This window comes from Pogoniulus pusillus, chromosome 9 (genome assembly GCF_015220805.1).
Source record: "Pogoniulus pusillus isolate bPogPus1 chromosome 9, bPogPus1.pri, whole genome shotgun sequence".
Classification (NCBI taxonomy): domain Eukaryota; kingdom Metazoa; phylum Chordata; class Aves; order Piciformes; family Lybiidae; genus Pogoniulus; species Pogoniulus pusillus.
This window is the reverse complement of record NC_087272.1, coordinates 11980683-11994857: the sequence shown is the minus strand read 5'-3', so window position 1 is coordinate 11994857 and position 14175 is coordinate 11980683. Positions and strand designations below refer to the sequence as shown.

The 14175-nt window shown below is 46.1% G+C and overlaps 1 protein-coding gene across 24 annotated transcripts in view; it reads left to right on the top strand.

The window, feature by feature from the left end:
• ADGRL3 (adhesion G protein-coupled receptor L3) overlaps positions 1-14175 on the top strand; it is a 667301-nt gene that overhangs the window by 530057 nt on the left and 123069 nt on the right. For all 24 annotated transcript variants that reach the window (XM_064148540.1, XM_064148545.1, XM_064148522.1 and 21 more), the window contains 2 exons: positions 2883-2986; positions 10056-10241. In XM_064148540.1, coding sequence (XP_064004610.1) covers positions 2883-2986; positions 10056-10241 — 290 coding nt within the window. The remainder of the gene's footprint in view (positions 1-2882; positions 2987-10055; positions 10242-14175) is intronic.

Below are 14175 nucleotides of genomic sequence, written 5' to 3'. Positions count from 1 at the left end.
CTCTCTGGGAAGAACTTCCAGCCTATACCTCCCCTGGCACAACTTGAGACTGTGTCCCCTCATTCTGTTGCTGGTTGCCTGGGAGAAGAGACGAACCCCCACCTGGATACAACCTCCCTTCAGGTAGTTGTAGACAGCAATGAGGTCACCTCTGAGCCTCCTCTTCTCTAGGCTAAACACCCCCAGCTCCCTCAGCCTCTCCTCATAGGGTTTGTGTTCCAGGCCCCTCTCCAGCTTTGTCGCCCTTCTCTGGACACTTTCCAGCACCTCAACATCTCTCTTGAATTGAGGAGCCCAGAACTGGACACAGTACTCAAGGTGTTGGCCTGACCAGTGCTGAGTACAGCAGAATAACCTCCCTTGTCCTACTGGCCACACTGTTCCTGATCCAGGCCAGGATGCCATTGGCTCTCTTGGCCACGTGGGCACACTGCTGGCTCATCTTCAGCCTACTATCCCTTTCTTCCTGGCTGCTCTCCAGCCACTCTGTCCCCAGCCTGTAGCGCTGCTTGGGGTTATTATGTTCAAAGTGTAGAACCCCGCACTTGGCCTTGTTAAATCTCATCCTCTTGGCCTCTGCTCACCCATCCAGTGTGTCAAGGTCCCTCTTCAGGGCCCTCCTATCCTCCAACGATCAACACTTGCTCCTAGCTTGGTGTCACCTGCAAACTTACTGATGCTGGACTCAATTTTGAGATGTAAAATCCATTTTCTTAGGCATTTCTTTCACTGATGCTTACTATGAGGTGTTTATTTGGTCACACTAGAGCTCCTCAGACTTTACATTCTTAGGATCAGTCATAGACCCGTAGAATGTTAAGGGTGGAAGGGTTCTCCAAAGATCATTGAGTCCAAAGCAGGATCACCTGGGGCAGGCCATACAGGAACATATCCAGGCAGGTTTTGAAAGGCTCCGGAGAAGGAGACTTCACAACCTTTCTGGGCAGCCTGTGCTAGGGCTCCATCACAGGTGGCTATGTTTAGTAGGCTCTTTGGTATCACAAGATCTGACTGAAGGAGAGCATAAGCTCACAGTCTTGTGGAGTTGAGCTTGATGTGCTCTTCCACCCTGGTTGTTTTCTTCAACAAGATTGCTTTTTGATATTTTCTGCCCAAATTGAAACATAATTGGATGAAGAATGGGTTTTGGATTATCACAGAATGGTAGGTGTTGGAAGTGACCTCTGGGGATCATCAAGTCCAACCCTCCTGCCAAGGTAGAATCACCTAGAGGAGGTCACACAGGAACACATCCAGGCAGGTTTTGAATGTCTCCAGAAATGGAGACTCCACCGCCACTCTGGGCCCTTTACTGTGTTTTAACAAATGTAGTTCTTTAAATGTATTTATTTTTCAAGCTAGCCTTGATAGCCACACCTTAGAACTTGCTTGCCAAGAAGAAATCAGAAAGTGGAAGAAATTGCCTTAAAAAAAGATCTGGGTTGATGTGGCTTTCAGAGGAGACTCTCACTTAACTCTCCATTGCATTGCCCTGGAGATCTAGTCACACCCGTGCACATAGATCCTGACTCTCTTGAGTTTGCTGAGGTCACACTGATAAAATATGTTAAAATGTGAGAGGCCTGGAAAGACATCAGTGGTGAGAGCAGGTAAAAAGAACACTTTTTACTGTCTTTCCCAGACCCACTCGGTAAAATTAACACCAAAAATATCCTGTGGTTCCCAGAGATAGGAAAGGATAGTGTCAACTGAAGCTGTGAAAAGGAAGGACAAGATAAAAAGGGAAAATGAAGGCTGGATGCAGAGAGCCCTTTTCTAAGGACTGGATCAAAATAGCTAAGGAAAAAAAACCCTCAACTTGTTGATAGGGAATGGCAAAAAGCTTTTTCCTTCTCTTACTTCAGTGATTCGTATGAGTTGTTAAAAGCTGTGTATTAGCAGTGGGCCTCTTCCAGCTCCTTTTGAAGACATGAGCAAACTCTGGCTGGTTTTAATCGGCACTACTGTCAGCACTGGCCTGTAATTCACTCCTCTGTTGCTGGAAAGTTCTGCTCTGCAGGGCAGAGCACTTTTTAGAATGTGGAGTCTTTAATCTGTGGCTTGCCTGCTTTCTAAAGATCTTTGCACCATTTTGAGTGCATTTCTTTTTGTCTGGAAGGGTTTGAGGTGCTTTGCTGTCTTTTGCATCAGGAATTGGAGTGGCCCTTGCCAGATGAATTCTCCTCTAAAGTCCCTCTGAAGGGTTGGGGGTGAAGAGTAAAGCCCAGTGTTACACTTTGGCATTCATAGCACTGAAATTGTTGTGTTTCACCTAAATGCTTTAATGGTGTATTCAGAGCAGTAAACCCTTCTTAATTATCAAGGAAGTCACAGAATCATAGAATGGTTTGGGTTGGAAAGGATCACCTAATTTCAATCCCCCCACTGTGGGCAGTGACACCTTCCACTACACCAGGTTGCTCATGGCTTCATCCAACTTGGCCTTGAACACCTCCAGGGAGGGGCCATCCACAACCTTCCTGGGCAACGTTTTTGAGGCACAGGGTCTGATCCCAGAGCCAAGCAGTAGGACAGAGTACTTGAGGTACTGTCTCAGCATGTGAGATCCAGCTTACACTTTTTTAGTCCCTGGTAGCTTTCCTGCTTGGCCTAAGGCAAAGCCTTCTGTTTATAGTCACCTTTGGGTGGAGTGGAGATAATGTCACTGTTCTTCCTCATAGGTCTTCTATGTCTTAGGGTGCCTAAACACTAGGATGATGTACACTGACGTGACTCAGAAGTGCTCCACCAGGGTCCTGTGCACTGAAAAGCTCCCAGAATTTGCATGAGGTGCCCAGCATTGTGAAATGAAACCTGTGACAAGGTCTCCTCAGGACAAAACGCAACCAGTGCCACTGAACATAGCCCCTTTCCTCTTCCAGGTGTTGCAACTTTCCGGTGTCTTGCACCAGATGGAATCTGGGAACCTCAAGGACCTGATCTTAGCAACTGCTCTTCTCCCTGGATCAACCATATTACCCAGAAGGTAAAACACTTCCTGTCTATTGGCTACATCAAGTCTACCCACTGACCTTCCTAGCTGTTTTCACCACAGGGAACACAAAGTGACCAATAACCACACATAAAGGATGAGCCATGTGTAGTAGCCAGGATTTGCAAGGAGAAAGCTAGACTGTAAACAAAAAAATCTGTTTGAAATTAAGGCAGAAAAAGGTGAGGCAAGGGCAAAGGAGAGAGACCAGAGAGTGGAATTAAACTAGAGTGAATGATGGCTCTTGTGGTGAGAAAAGGAGGAAGAAGAAAGAGGAGGTGGGTGGACATATGGAAAATACAAACTGATTGCAGGGGGAAGATTTCCCTTTCACACATCCCCAAGGATTTTCTCATGCCACATATGCACAGGAGAAACCCTCTAGCTGAGAAATCCTTACCAAAGAAAGGCAGGCTGCATGTGAAATGTTTGCACTGTGTGTCTGCCTCACTGTTTTTAACTTCTGCCCAAATTGTGAAAGAGCTGGTGGGATAGAAAACAATGCTGCAGTAATGCCTAGCTTTTGAATCATAAGCCGCTTGATGGATGTTCTGTGGCACTTCATCATTTATTAGTGTTAAAAGTGCATTAAGATGTGACAATAGAAGCTCAAGACAAGCAGAGCTTATTTGGTAGCCGTATGTTAAACACTTTGCTTATTAATGCACAGTGGTGCTTTCAGCTGATTTCGCTGCAAACAGAGACCAGATGTGTGTTTACGCCACAGAGTCTGTGGGCTGAATCCTTTATTACAGCAATTTGTGGGGATTGATTTGCTCCTTTGGCCAGAGCGAGCCAGTTCCAGCCTTGCTGCCTGCCTTTGCTGCTGTGTGGTACCAACACTGTGCTCCTGGAGAGCCAGTGCCTGCTTGTCAATGGGATGGGGTAACCCTGCAGAGAAGACTGTTTTCACAGTATCAGAGTCACAGGATGTCAGGGGTTGGAAGGGACCTCTGGAAATCATTGAGTCCAACATCCTTGCTGGAACAGAGTCACCCAGAGTAAAATGCACAGGAAAACGCCCAGGAATGCCTCCAGAGATGGAGACTCCACCACCTCTCTGGGCAGCCTGTTCCAGTGCTCTGTCACCCCAAAATTAAAGAAGTTCTTCCTCATATTTAGATGGAACTTACATTCAAACTCCTGCCTATTACCCCTTGTCCTGTCACTGGGCACCACTGCAAAAAGCCTGGTCCCACCCTCCTGACACCCACCCTTTACGTATTGATCAGCATTTTCATCTGTATTTCTGCCCATCCCTCCCCAAAGACAAGGGTAGGCATTGACTAACATGGGGCTGTTGTGACATGGCACAACCGCTACAAAGCCTGTGCTCCTTCTGTCCCACAGAGGAGGGTGGGCAGCTCTGCTGCCATATGCTCAGCTAGCTGATGAATGCAGCCTGCCTTTTGCTGGCATTAGCAGCTGTGCAGCTCGTGGTTTATGACCCATGTACTTATCCTGGAGGGGTTAATATTACTTACTCCAGCCATAATTCACCCAGGCAGCTGAGAGACCTCTTGCTGCTTGCTGAAGATGGCGAGGACTTTAGCCATTAGCAGAGGGAAATAATAGCCTGTGCTGATGAAATCTCAGTCAAGGTTAGGCTTATTTGATTTGAAACCCCAGCTATCATTTGTGAAACAAATGAGCCCCATTTAATTTGTTACCTGCTTTCAAAGCAGGATAGAATAGAAGAGACAGCTTCTCAGAAATGCCCAGCAGGTTGCAACTGGGAATGGGATTTGCAGTTATTGTTGTTATTGTTGTTCTTATTTTTTTTTCCTGGAGGAATTTAGCTGTGCTCAGATTTGGGAACCATCCATCAGCCAGTGGAATTACTGGAATCACAGTATCACAGTATCATAGAACGGTAGAATGGTGTTGGTTGGAAAAGAGCTTTGAGATCAAGTCCAACCCTCCTCTAAATCTACTAATGCTGGTGCTAAACCATGGCCCTCAGCACCATGTCTCTGCCTCTTTGAAACACTGCCAGGGATGAGGATACAGCCACCTCCCTTGAGAGCCTGCTCCAGTCTTTGAGAACCCTTACAGTCAAAAGTTTCTTCTGATAGCCAAACTAAATCTCCTCTCATGCAACCTGAGGCCATTTCTGCTTGTCCTATCATTTGTTAGTAGGGAGAAGAGACCAACCCCAACCTCACTGAAGGGATCTGCCAAATCACTCTGGATCTAGATGTTTAATGCCTGAGTGGGATCTTTGTATATGTAGTGCATCCTCTATGGAGAGCTGCTATCATACATCTAGTCTTTCAAAAAGTGACTTACGAAGGGAAAGCCCTGCCAGGGTTGCACAGGAGCTTGTGTAAGGGTTCACATTCAGTAGGATCCTTTGAGTAACACAGTTTTGTATGACTTACGAAGCAGCCCATAGCTACTTGATTTCCCTGCTCAAGCAAGAGGCTTGGAAATGCCACTCAGATGGGAACTGAGTTATCCATAAATCAGGTCCCCACCAGGAGCAGGACACTTCACTGCCCTAGGCTTGGAGATCTGCTATGGCACCTCTCTAAGGCATAAAAAGGAGCCTTCCTCTGCTAAGCCAGGTCAGCTTCTCTTGTTGCTGTGGTGAGGGTAGGCAGAGGAAGCAGTAAGCCACTTATGCTGTGATGCAAGTAGTGGTTGTACCCTGCAGCTCAGCTCTCCTGTCTCACTTGCTCTGGGGTCCCCCTTAGCCACCCATCCCACGGCATCCACACTTGTGGCACAGCTTACAAAATGGGTAGAAATACTTCTCTGGAAGCCAGGCTTTGTTCCTGCTCAGAGTGCCTGCCTTCCTAATCTGTTTGGTCTCCTCCAGATCCCCTCCTCTCTCACCTACTGGGTCCAAGCTGCTCAGGAAAAAGGTTGATGTGTCCCTGGAGTGATTTCAGCCAAGCTAGGGAGGATGGTAGGGAAATGCTTGCTTTCGTGTCTGTGTAGTGAGGTAAGGATTATTACTTGCTTCTTTTCTTTCTTCTGCAGTGCTCAGACCCTGCATTGGGTGTTTGCCGGCCTGCATCGTAGTACTAGGTTTTACAGCCCTCTATTAGCTTCCATTAGAGTTATTGTGCTCGCTCAAAGATCAGAACAAATGTCCACTTCAGCAATTCATTGGCCTCTTGACATTTACTTTAACTTTATTGTTGGTGGCTTCCCATGCCTTCCCACCATAGCAGGAGAATAGAGTCGCTGGTGCGATTGAATTATGTACAGCCACCTGGGTTATTTCTGGAGTCAAGCAGTAAAAGGAAGCAAAAAGGTCAGAGCTGGATACATTGCATTGCCCTGACTATGAGGTCATCCATTCAGTCTCAGCCTCGTGGTTTTACCACTTGCTTTCATCAGTCCTTTCCTTGGTGCAGTATGTGACCCACCTTAAAGTACCTTTTCTTTGCCACAGCTTTCACTTGTGGATGCTTCCTTGAAGGTGAAGTATCACTACCTTCAGCTTTGAGCCTGGGAAAGAAAGGAGGCCTTTTGGTAGCAGAATAGAGAATGTTGCATCCTTTATGAATGCATGAGAGGCACAAACCCTAAATCAAAAGCACAGGCCACTCATGTCCATATTCTTAGAATCATAGAATTGTTTCAAATGGAAAAGACCTCCAACAATGGCCCTTAAACCACATGCTGAAGTGTCATGTCCATGCTTTTCTTGGGCACTGCCAAGGAAGGTGTCCTCCTGAACAGCCTAGATGATACAGTCACAAAGAGCTGATAAGCCTTAGGGGTCAACATAGCTTCCTCAGGACTTCTAGATCTGCTTTGATCTGTCTGGCAGGGGGACTGGGGTTTTGTGGATGACATCACCATGCTGTCATATCCAGGTCCAAGGGCGATGTTGCAGTTCCAGTGACACAATGATGAAATTCTCCATTCAGGTTGCTTTTGACAGTCTCTTTTCAGAAAACCAAGGGGTACTGGATGGAGCAAGTGGCTTGATCCCACTGCCCATGTCACCAACAAAGATGTTAAACAGCACCTGTCACAATGTTGAGCCTTGAGGAGTACCACTCATCACTTAAACATCAAGTCATGGACCATCACTCTTTCAGTGTGACCAAGCTAATTCATGGTCCACCCATCAAATCCATGGTTTTCCCATTTGGAAAGCAGGATGTTGTGGGGAACAGTGTCAGGCACAATTTGCGCTTGGTGAAGCCATGTTGGCTGCCACCAATCACCTCCTCATTTTTCACGTACCTTCAGAGAGTTTCCAGGAGGATCTGCTCCATGATCTTGCTGGGCACAGAGGTGAGACTGGATGGCCTGCAGTTACTCAGGTCTTCCTTTTTGGAGGGGAATTAAGCCCAGAACTGGACACAGTACTCCAGGTGTGGTGTCACCAGGGCAAAGTAGAGGAAAAGAAGAAGGTCTCTTGACCTGCTGGCCACACTCTTCTCAGTGCACCCCAGGATATAAGGAAAAGGGTTTATTAGTGACCAGCCCACCCCACTTTTGCAGGCAGATAGAAATAGCAGCAGCCTACAGTTGAATGCAACAAGAGACTTAGTACAGGCAGAGAAAGCTCTCATGTTTGCTTTTGTAGCAGCTGAGTAATTTGCTTTCGGTCTGCCAGTGTGTGTAGGTGCCTGGTCCAAGAGAAAATGCAGGCACCAAAGATTGAATAGCAGGGGGTTTATTTCCTAATGTAGCTGCAAAAAGGCTCTTGTATTCTGGCAGTTCTCTGCAAGACTTAGAACAGAAACACTGTGTCTGCTGCTACAGGCTGAGCTCTGGCCATGACCTCCAGGAAGAGGTGAAAACTGGCTTCTTTATGTAAAAAGGTTTGATGCAGCTGTAGAACCAAAGAACAGTTTGGGTTGGAAGGGGTCTTAAGGGTCATCCAGTTCTAAGTGCCCTGCCATGGGCAAAGACACCTTCCACTAGATCAGGTTGCTCAAGGCCTCATCCAGCCTGGCCTTGAACACCTCCATGGAGGGGGCATCCACCACCTTCCTGGGCAAAACCTGTTCCAGTGTATTGTCACCCTCATTGGAAAGAATTCCTTCCTAATCTACAGTCTAAATCTGCCCTTTTCCAGCTCAGTGACATTGCCCCTCATCCTATCTCTACAAGCCCGTGTAAAATGTCCCTCACCAGCTTTCTTGTAGGCCCCCTTCAGGTACTGAAAGGCCACTAGAAGGTCTCCTTGCAGCCTTCTCTTCTCCAGGCTGAACAGCCCCAACTTTCTCAGCCTGTCTCCACAACGGAGGTGCTCCAGCCCTCTTATCATTATTCTCTGCACCCAATTCAACAGTTCCATGTCCTTCTTGTGCTGTGGGCAGCACAACTAGATGCTGTACTTCAGATGTGTTCTCATGAAAGCAAAGTCACACTGCTGACCACACTGCTTTTGATGCAGCCCAGAACATGGCTGCCTTCAGGGCTGCAAGGACACATTGTCATTCTTTAAAGTCCTGGATGCCAATAGAAGAGGTCAAAATTCAGGCTTTGTGTCAATGGGTGGCTTTCTTCAGCTGCTTAGGAGAGCAGGCAGCTGTAGGAACAGGATCTGGTTTCTTATGTGTAACAAGGAAGAAATAATTTGATTTTTGAATATATGTTATCATTACTCTAATGGGAAGAACAACACATGGTCTCCTTTGTTTGGCCTATCTAGATCATCATACGCTTTAATTCTCTGTAGATGAGCACATGAACATCTTCAGTTAGATTTCATTAAATCAGATGGGCTGTTGCTGTCAAATTGATGGAAGTAACTTATTCATTTATAACCCAGAGAATTGATTTAGAAAGAGGCAAAAGCTCAGCCTGCAGCCTTTCTCTAGAATCTCACTTTTGTATGAAGCAACAGAAACTGAGGGAACAAGTGAAATATCTTATTTCTGACTGCTGGAGAATCAGAAAATCTTAGAATGGTTTTGGCTGGAAGGGACCTTTGAAGCTCATCTAGTCCAAACCCCTTGCATTCAGCAGGGGCATCTTTACCTAGATCAGGTTGTTCAGAGTCCAAACAAGCACTCCAGGTGGGGTCTCAGCAGCATGGACTACAGCAGCAGAATCCTCTCTCTCCCCCTGCACCCCACACTACTGAGGATGCAGCCCAGGATGTGGTTGGTTCTGGACTGCGAATGCACAAATATGGCTCATATTGAGCTTCTCATCAATCAGCACCCTTCTCTTCAGGGTGGCTCTCAGTTCCATCATCTCCCACTTTGGCTTGATACTGAGGATTGCCCTGAAGATAAGAAAATTGGAAATTTCATACAAAGAACCTCTCTGGGGAGGAATAACATCAGTCACCAGTACAGCAAATTATCCATGGCACAGCAATGTGCCCTTATGGCCAAGAAGCCCAGTGGTATCCTGAGGTACATCAAGAAGAGTGTTTCCAACAGGTCAAGGGAGGCCCTCCTGTCCCTCTACTCTGCCCTGGTGAGACCACACCTGGAACATTGTGTCCAGTTTTGGGCTGCACAGTTCTAGAGAGTCAAGGATCCACTGGAGAGAGTCAAACAGAATGCTGCAAGTATGACTGGGGGGCTTGAACATCTCTCCTATGAAGAAAGATTGAAAGACATGGGGCTGTTTAGTCTGGAAAAGAAAAGGTTGAGAGGAGATCTTATGAATGCTTCTAAATATCTGAAGGATGGGTGTCAAGATGAAAATGATGGTCTCTTTTTGGTAATACCTAGTGTTAGGTTGACGAACGATGGGTACAAGTTGGAACACATCAGGTTCCACCTCAACATGAGAGGAAACGTCTTTACTGTGAGTGTGGTAGAGCACTGAAGCAGGCTGCTGAGAGAAGTTGTGAAACTTCCTTCTCTGGAGATTTTCAAAAGCCACCTGGATACAGTCTTGTGTGGCTTGTTCTGGGTAATCCTGCTTTGGCAGAGGGGGTGGACTCGATGGCCTCACGAGGTCACTTACAACCGCTAACACTCCATGACTCTGATTCTTCTCTTGTTTTCTTCCTCTCTCTTCTTCTGCTGGTCAAAGCTGGACTTACTTAACACTATAGATCTGGAAGGGACTGGAGGAACATGATACTAAGAGCCCAGGACAACCTCTATCTCTGTTTTCTCACCTGCAGATGAAGTCAGGGGAGATGGCTGCCAACATTGCCCGGGAGCTTGCGGAGCACACAAAAAACCACCTGTACGCTGGTGACATTGCCTACTCCGTGTCCGCCATGGTCCAGCTGGTCAACTTGCTTGATGTGCAGCTCCGAAACTTGACTCCAGGAGGGAAGGACAGTGCTGCACGCAGCTTAAATAAGGTAAGCACAGAGGGGCTGGGGAAGGGATGGGAGACCAAGGGAGGATTGAGCTGTCCCTGGAGAGCTCTTCTGGCTGTCTAGCTGAAGGATTGCCCCTTTAGGGCAAAAGTTCTTTCCTAGCCCACCAGAGTACCTGGCAGTTTCCCATTTGCAGTGTGTTTTATACTGCTGAGAAGCCAAACAAGTTGTAAATGCCATGGGTGCTGGGGAATGAACACCCTCAGTTGTGCAAATAGCTGAATTCCAGGTACTTCATTGTGGTCTCAGCTCTCACAGCTTAGCATGAGAACAACTCAAGTGCTGCCATGGCAATTATTTTGGACTTGTAGCAGTGTGAATCAAACCACCATTCCCTGTCTGTGAAATGCCATTTAATATGATCCAGAAAACTGGAATATTTAAAGCCACAAGAGACAAACAGAGACTGCTTGGGTTTTGTTGTTGGTTGATTTTTTTTTTTGGGGGGGTGGCTTTTTTTTAATCTTGTAACATTACAAGATAAAAATGTGAAGAAAATGTGACTTTCACATCAAGTGAACACTTTTATTTGTAAGTATAGATAACGAGAAGCAAACAGAAGCATTTAGTCACACTGGAGTGGGATTAACCAAAGACATGGAAGAAACCATATTTACACTTCAGAATGGTTTAGTATCAGGGGGCCTTTTTTGGTGATGACCTATGACTTAGTCCAGAAGCACTTTACTGCATGATGGGAGTGTGGTTTCTGTGTCCCCTCTTTGGGAAGACCAGGTGCTCTGGTCACTTCCAGAATTAAGTGGAATTTCTATATATTAAAGGTGCTAGAAGTTGTCAGTCATGGCAAAAAATGGGTAATAAAGCCTGTAAGAAGATCTTCAAATTGAGGGTTTCCTTGGTCCAAGGCTCTCTTCATGACTGAATCTCATGTAAACACACAGGATAGGACTTCTAGAGGATTCTGAGACTGAATTGTGCGGGCCTCGTTCTCAGAAGGAAGAGCAGCAGAGCCCCGTGGCTGTGAGCACATAGTTTCATTGGTCACTCACTTAAAATAAGACACAGAGTTTTGTTCTCAGCTGTGTAGCTAGCTCTGACAGCTCTGGTATCCATGTAAACCAGACCAGGACTAGGTCCCAAGGTTATACAGGGAATAAATGAGCCCAGCCTAAACCTGAAATTTCTTCTGGGCCTCATGAAGAGCAATACTTTACAGAGAAGCAACATCATCTATTTTGCTTGTAAGTTAATATTGTAGACTTCTGCTGTTTGAAATGCAAGGGTCTTCTGGATTGTTTGAGATGACAGCTACATGGGAATTGAAGCCCTGCACCTCGTGTGCTTTGCATGTGCTGTGAACTGGGTTATCCTGACACTTTTAATTGCTGCTGCTTCTTCCAGCTCTTCGGTAGCAATGTAGGTAATAATTGTATTAACTGTTACATCAGCGTAACATTATTCCTTGTAATCACACCATGGTTCTTTGTTTGAGATGATGGGGATTTCTGACAATAGCAGGTAAAGGCAACAATTAATGTCACCTACTAACAGGTTCCATGGCCGCAGTCTGCTTGCTCTTCTGAATATGCCCACACGCAACATTTTGTCACCTCAGCTTTGCAAGCACGTATTTTTCATCTGTTTGTGTCCCACCTTCTGATATCTCAGTGGTGTGAAATGGGGTTATAGCACGGGGACAGGTATGAGTTACTGAGGGGAGGGGAGAAATGCCTAAGGCAGAGCTCCTTCAGCTTGGCTGTCAGTCCCAGGCATCCCCCACCCCTTGATGGTTTCCCCCCTCACTGCCATCGGCTTTGCACAAGCAGCTCATACAAATCAATTGCACTCCTCATTTAGATGCTGGACCTTGTGGAGTCCTGCAAAGCAGTGCTGCGAGTCAGTGATCCAGATGACAGGCTGGGTAATTTACTTGCTTTCATTCCCTACTTAATTCTTTAGAGGAGCAACTGCTCTGTGTTCATTTACGAATGCATGAATTCAGCTTGGAAGCGGTATTGGGCAAACAAAAGGCAACAGAGTTTACTGCTCCATTTTCCCCTTCACTGATCAAGAGTATTTCCAAAAGAAGGAGGAAAAACAAAAAAGGAAAAAAGTCATTTGCAAGGAGTTTTGTTTAGTGCTGTTTAGTCAGAAAGCAGAAATAAAGTAAACACTGGCCATTAAATATTCCTTTAAACATTAAAGGAAATGTGCTGGGGATCTGAAAGTAATCACCTATGCTGTTAGGTACTGAGGTTGTTGTTTCATTTTTTCTTAACAAGCTGATGCACAATGAATTGAATAAACTGGCACAATCAGAATTTTTGAAAGCTATCATCTTTCAGGACCCATTTTTCCTGTCACTAAAAGCTTTATGCTTTCTACTGGATCAGGCTAAATTAAGGTAATAATTGTTCTACTGCAGACTGGCAAGACCCCCAAGTGGATAGCTCTGTAATTTTCTGCAAGGCTTTCTTTGATCTCCATTTGTTTCTGTAAAATCTTCATCCTGGCCAAGTTTACCCAGAGGAAGATTTCTGCTGTTACAAATTGATGAATTAGAAATTGAAATTAGGCTTTTGCAAGATACCTGGGTGTGTTTTGTTTATCTCAAAAAGCTTCAAAACTCTCAGGGACAAATTTGAGTCTGAGCTGCACTAATGGGACTGCTCTGCTGAGAGCACAACTTGCCCTGAATCCCTCACTGATGTGCAATTGCCTACCACTGCGCATCACCAAAAACCCCTCACAAACCCAGCTGGACCAGTGGCTCCCAGCAGCCTGCTTTTGTGAGGTTCAGTAACACTAATGCAGAGCTCACCACCAGTATCTAGGCTTACAGGCTACAGGTTGTCTGCAAGGTCCTGGAGTGATCAATAAGTGCCCAGATGAATTCTGGGACACATTAAGGTGAAAATAGCAGACGAGAGGCATGCAAGTGTATGTTGAAGTACAGCCCTAGATGTGACTCCTATGGAAAAGGTGGGGTTCTTTGTGGAAAAGCTGTTCAGGATACAAAACATTTAGGCCGAGGAGTTACAAAGCACAGCTTGATAGCAGGATTGCAAAACACATTCTTGAAGAATCTGTTTAATCCAAAAGGCCTCAGCTAGAGGCTGGACTCCCCTTTCATTGGCACATTCTCTTCAGTGACCCTCTATGATATGAGGCCCACTGGGAAGCATTCTTTCCTTCAGTGCAAAGTGTTATCAGAGAATCATAAAACTGTTTTGGTTGGAAAAGACTCTCTAAGATCACCAAGCCCAGCCTTCAACCCAACACCACTATGGCCATTAAACCATGTCCCAGAGTGCTATGCCCACACATTCTTGAACACCTCCAGGGATGGTGACTCCACCACACTCCCTGGGCACTATTGGCCTGACCACTCTTTCAGTAAAAAAACTTAACCTAGTATCCAACTTCAGGCCATTTACTCTCCTGTCACCTGATACTAGGGAGAGAGACTGACCCCTACCTCACTGCAACCTCATTTCAGGGAGCTGTACAGAGCAATGAGGTCTCCTCTCAGCCTGCTCTTCTCCAGACTAAACAAGCCTGATTCCCTCAGCTGTTCCCTACAGACCTGTTCTTTAGACCCTTTACCAGCGTCATTGGCTTTCTCTGGAAATGCTCCAGCACCTCAGCATATTTCTTGGAGGGAGGGGCCCAAAACTGAACCGAGGATTCAAGATGAATTCTCACACAGTGCGCACTCTACAGTTGCTGCTCTGGCTTTAAGTGAGTTCACAGCAGCAAAGCTGAAGAGCTGTAGGTTCTACCTTGAGTCAGTGACCAGAGCAGTCATGTCAGTATGGGTCTGTACGGGTCCATCCTGCAGACATCTTGTTCCCAGGAAATGGTCCTGTCTTGTCCAAAGCTTGGTTAAAGCTCCCTGTGCCATCAGTAATGTCTGACTGCAGAGCCCACGCTGCTCTTTTGTAGCCCCATCCTT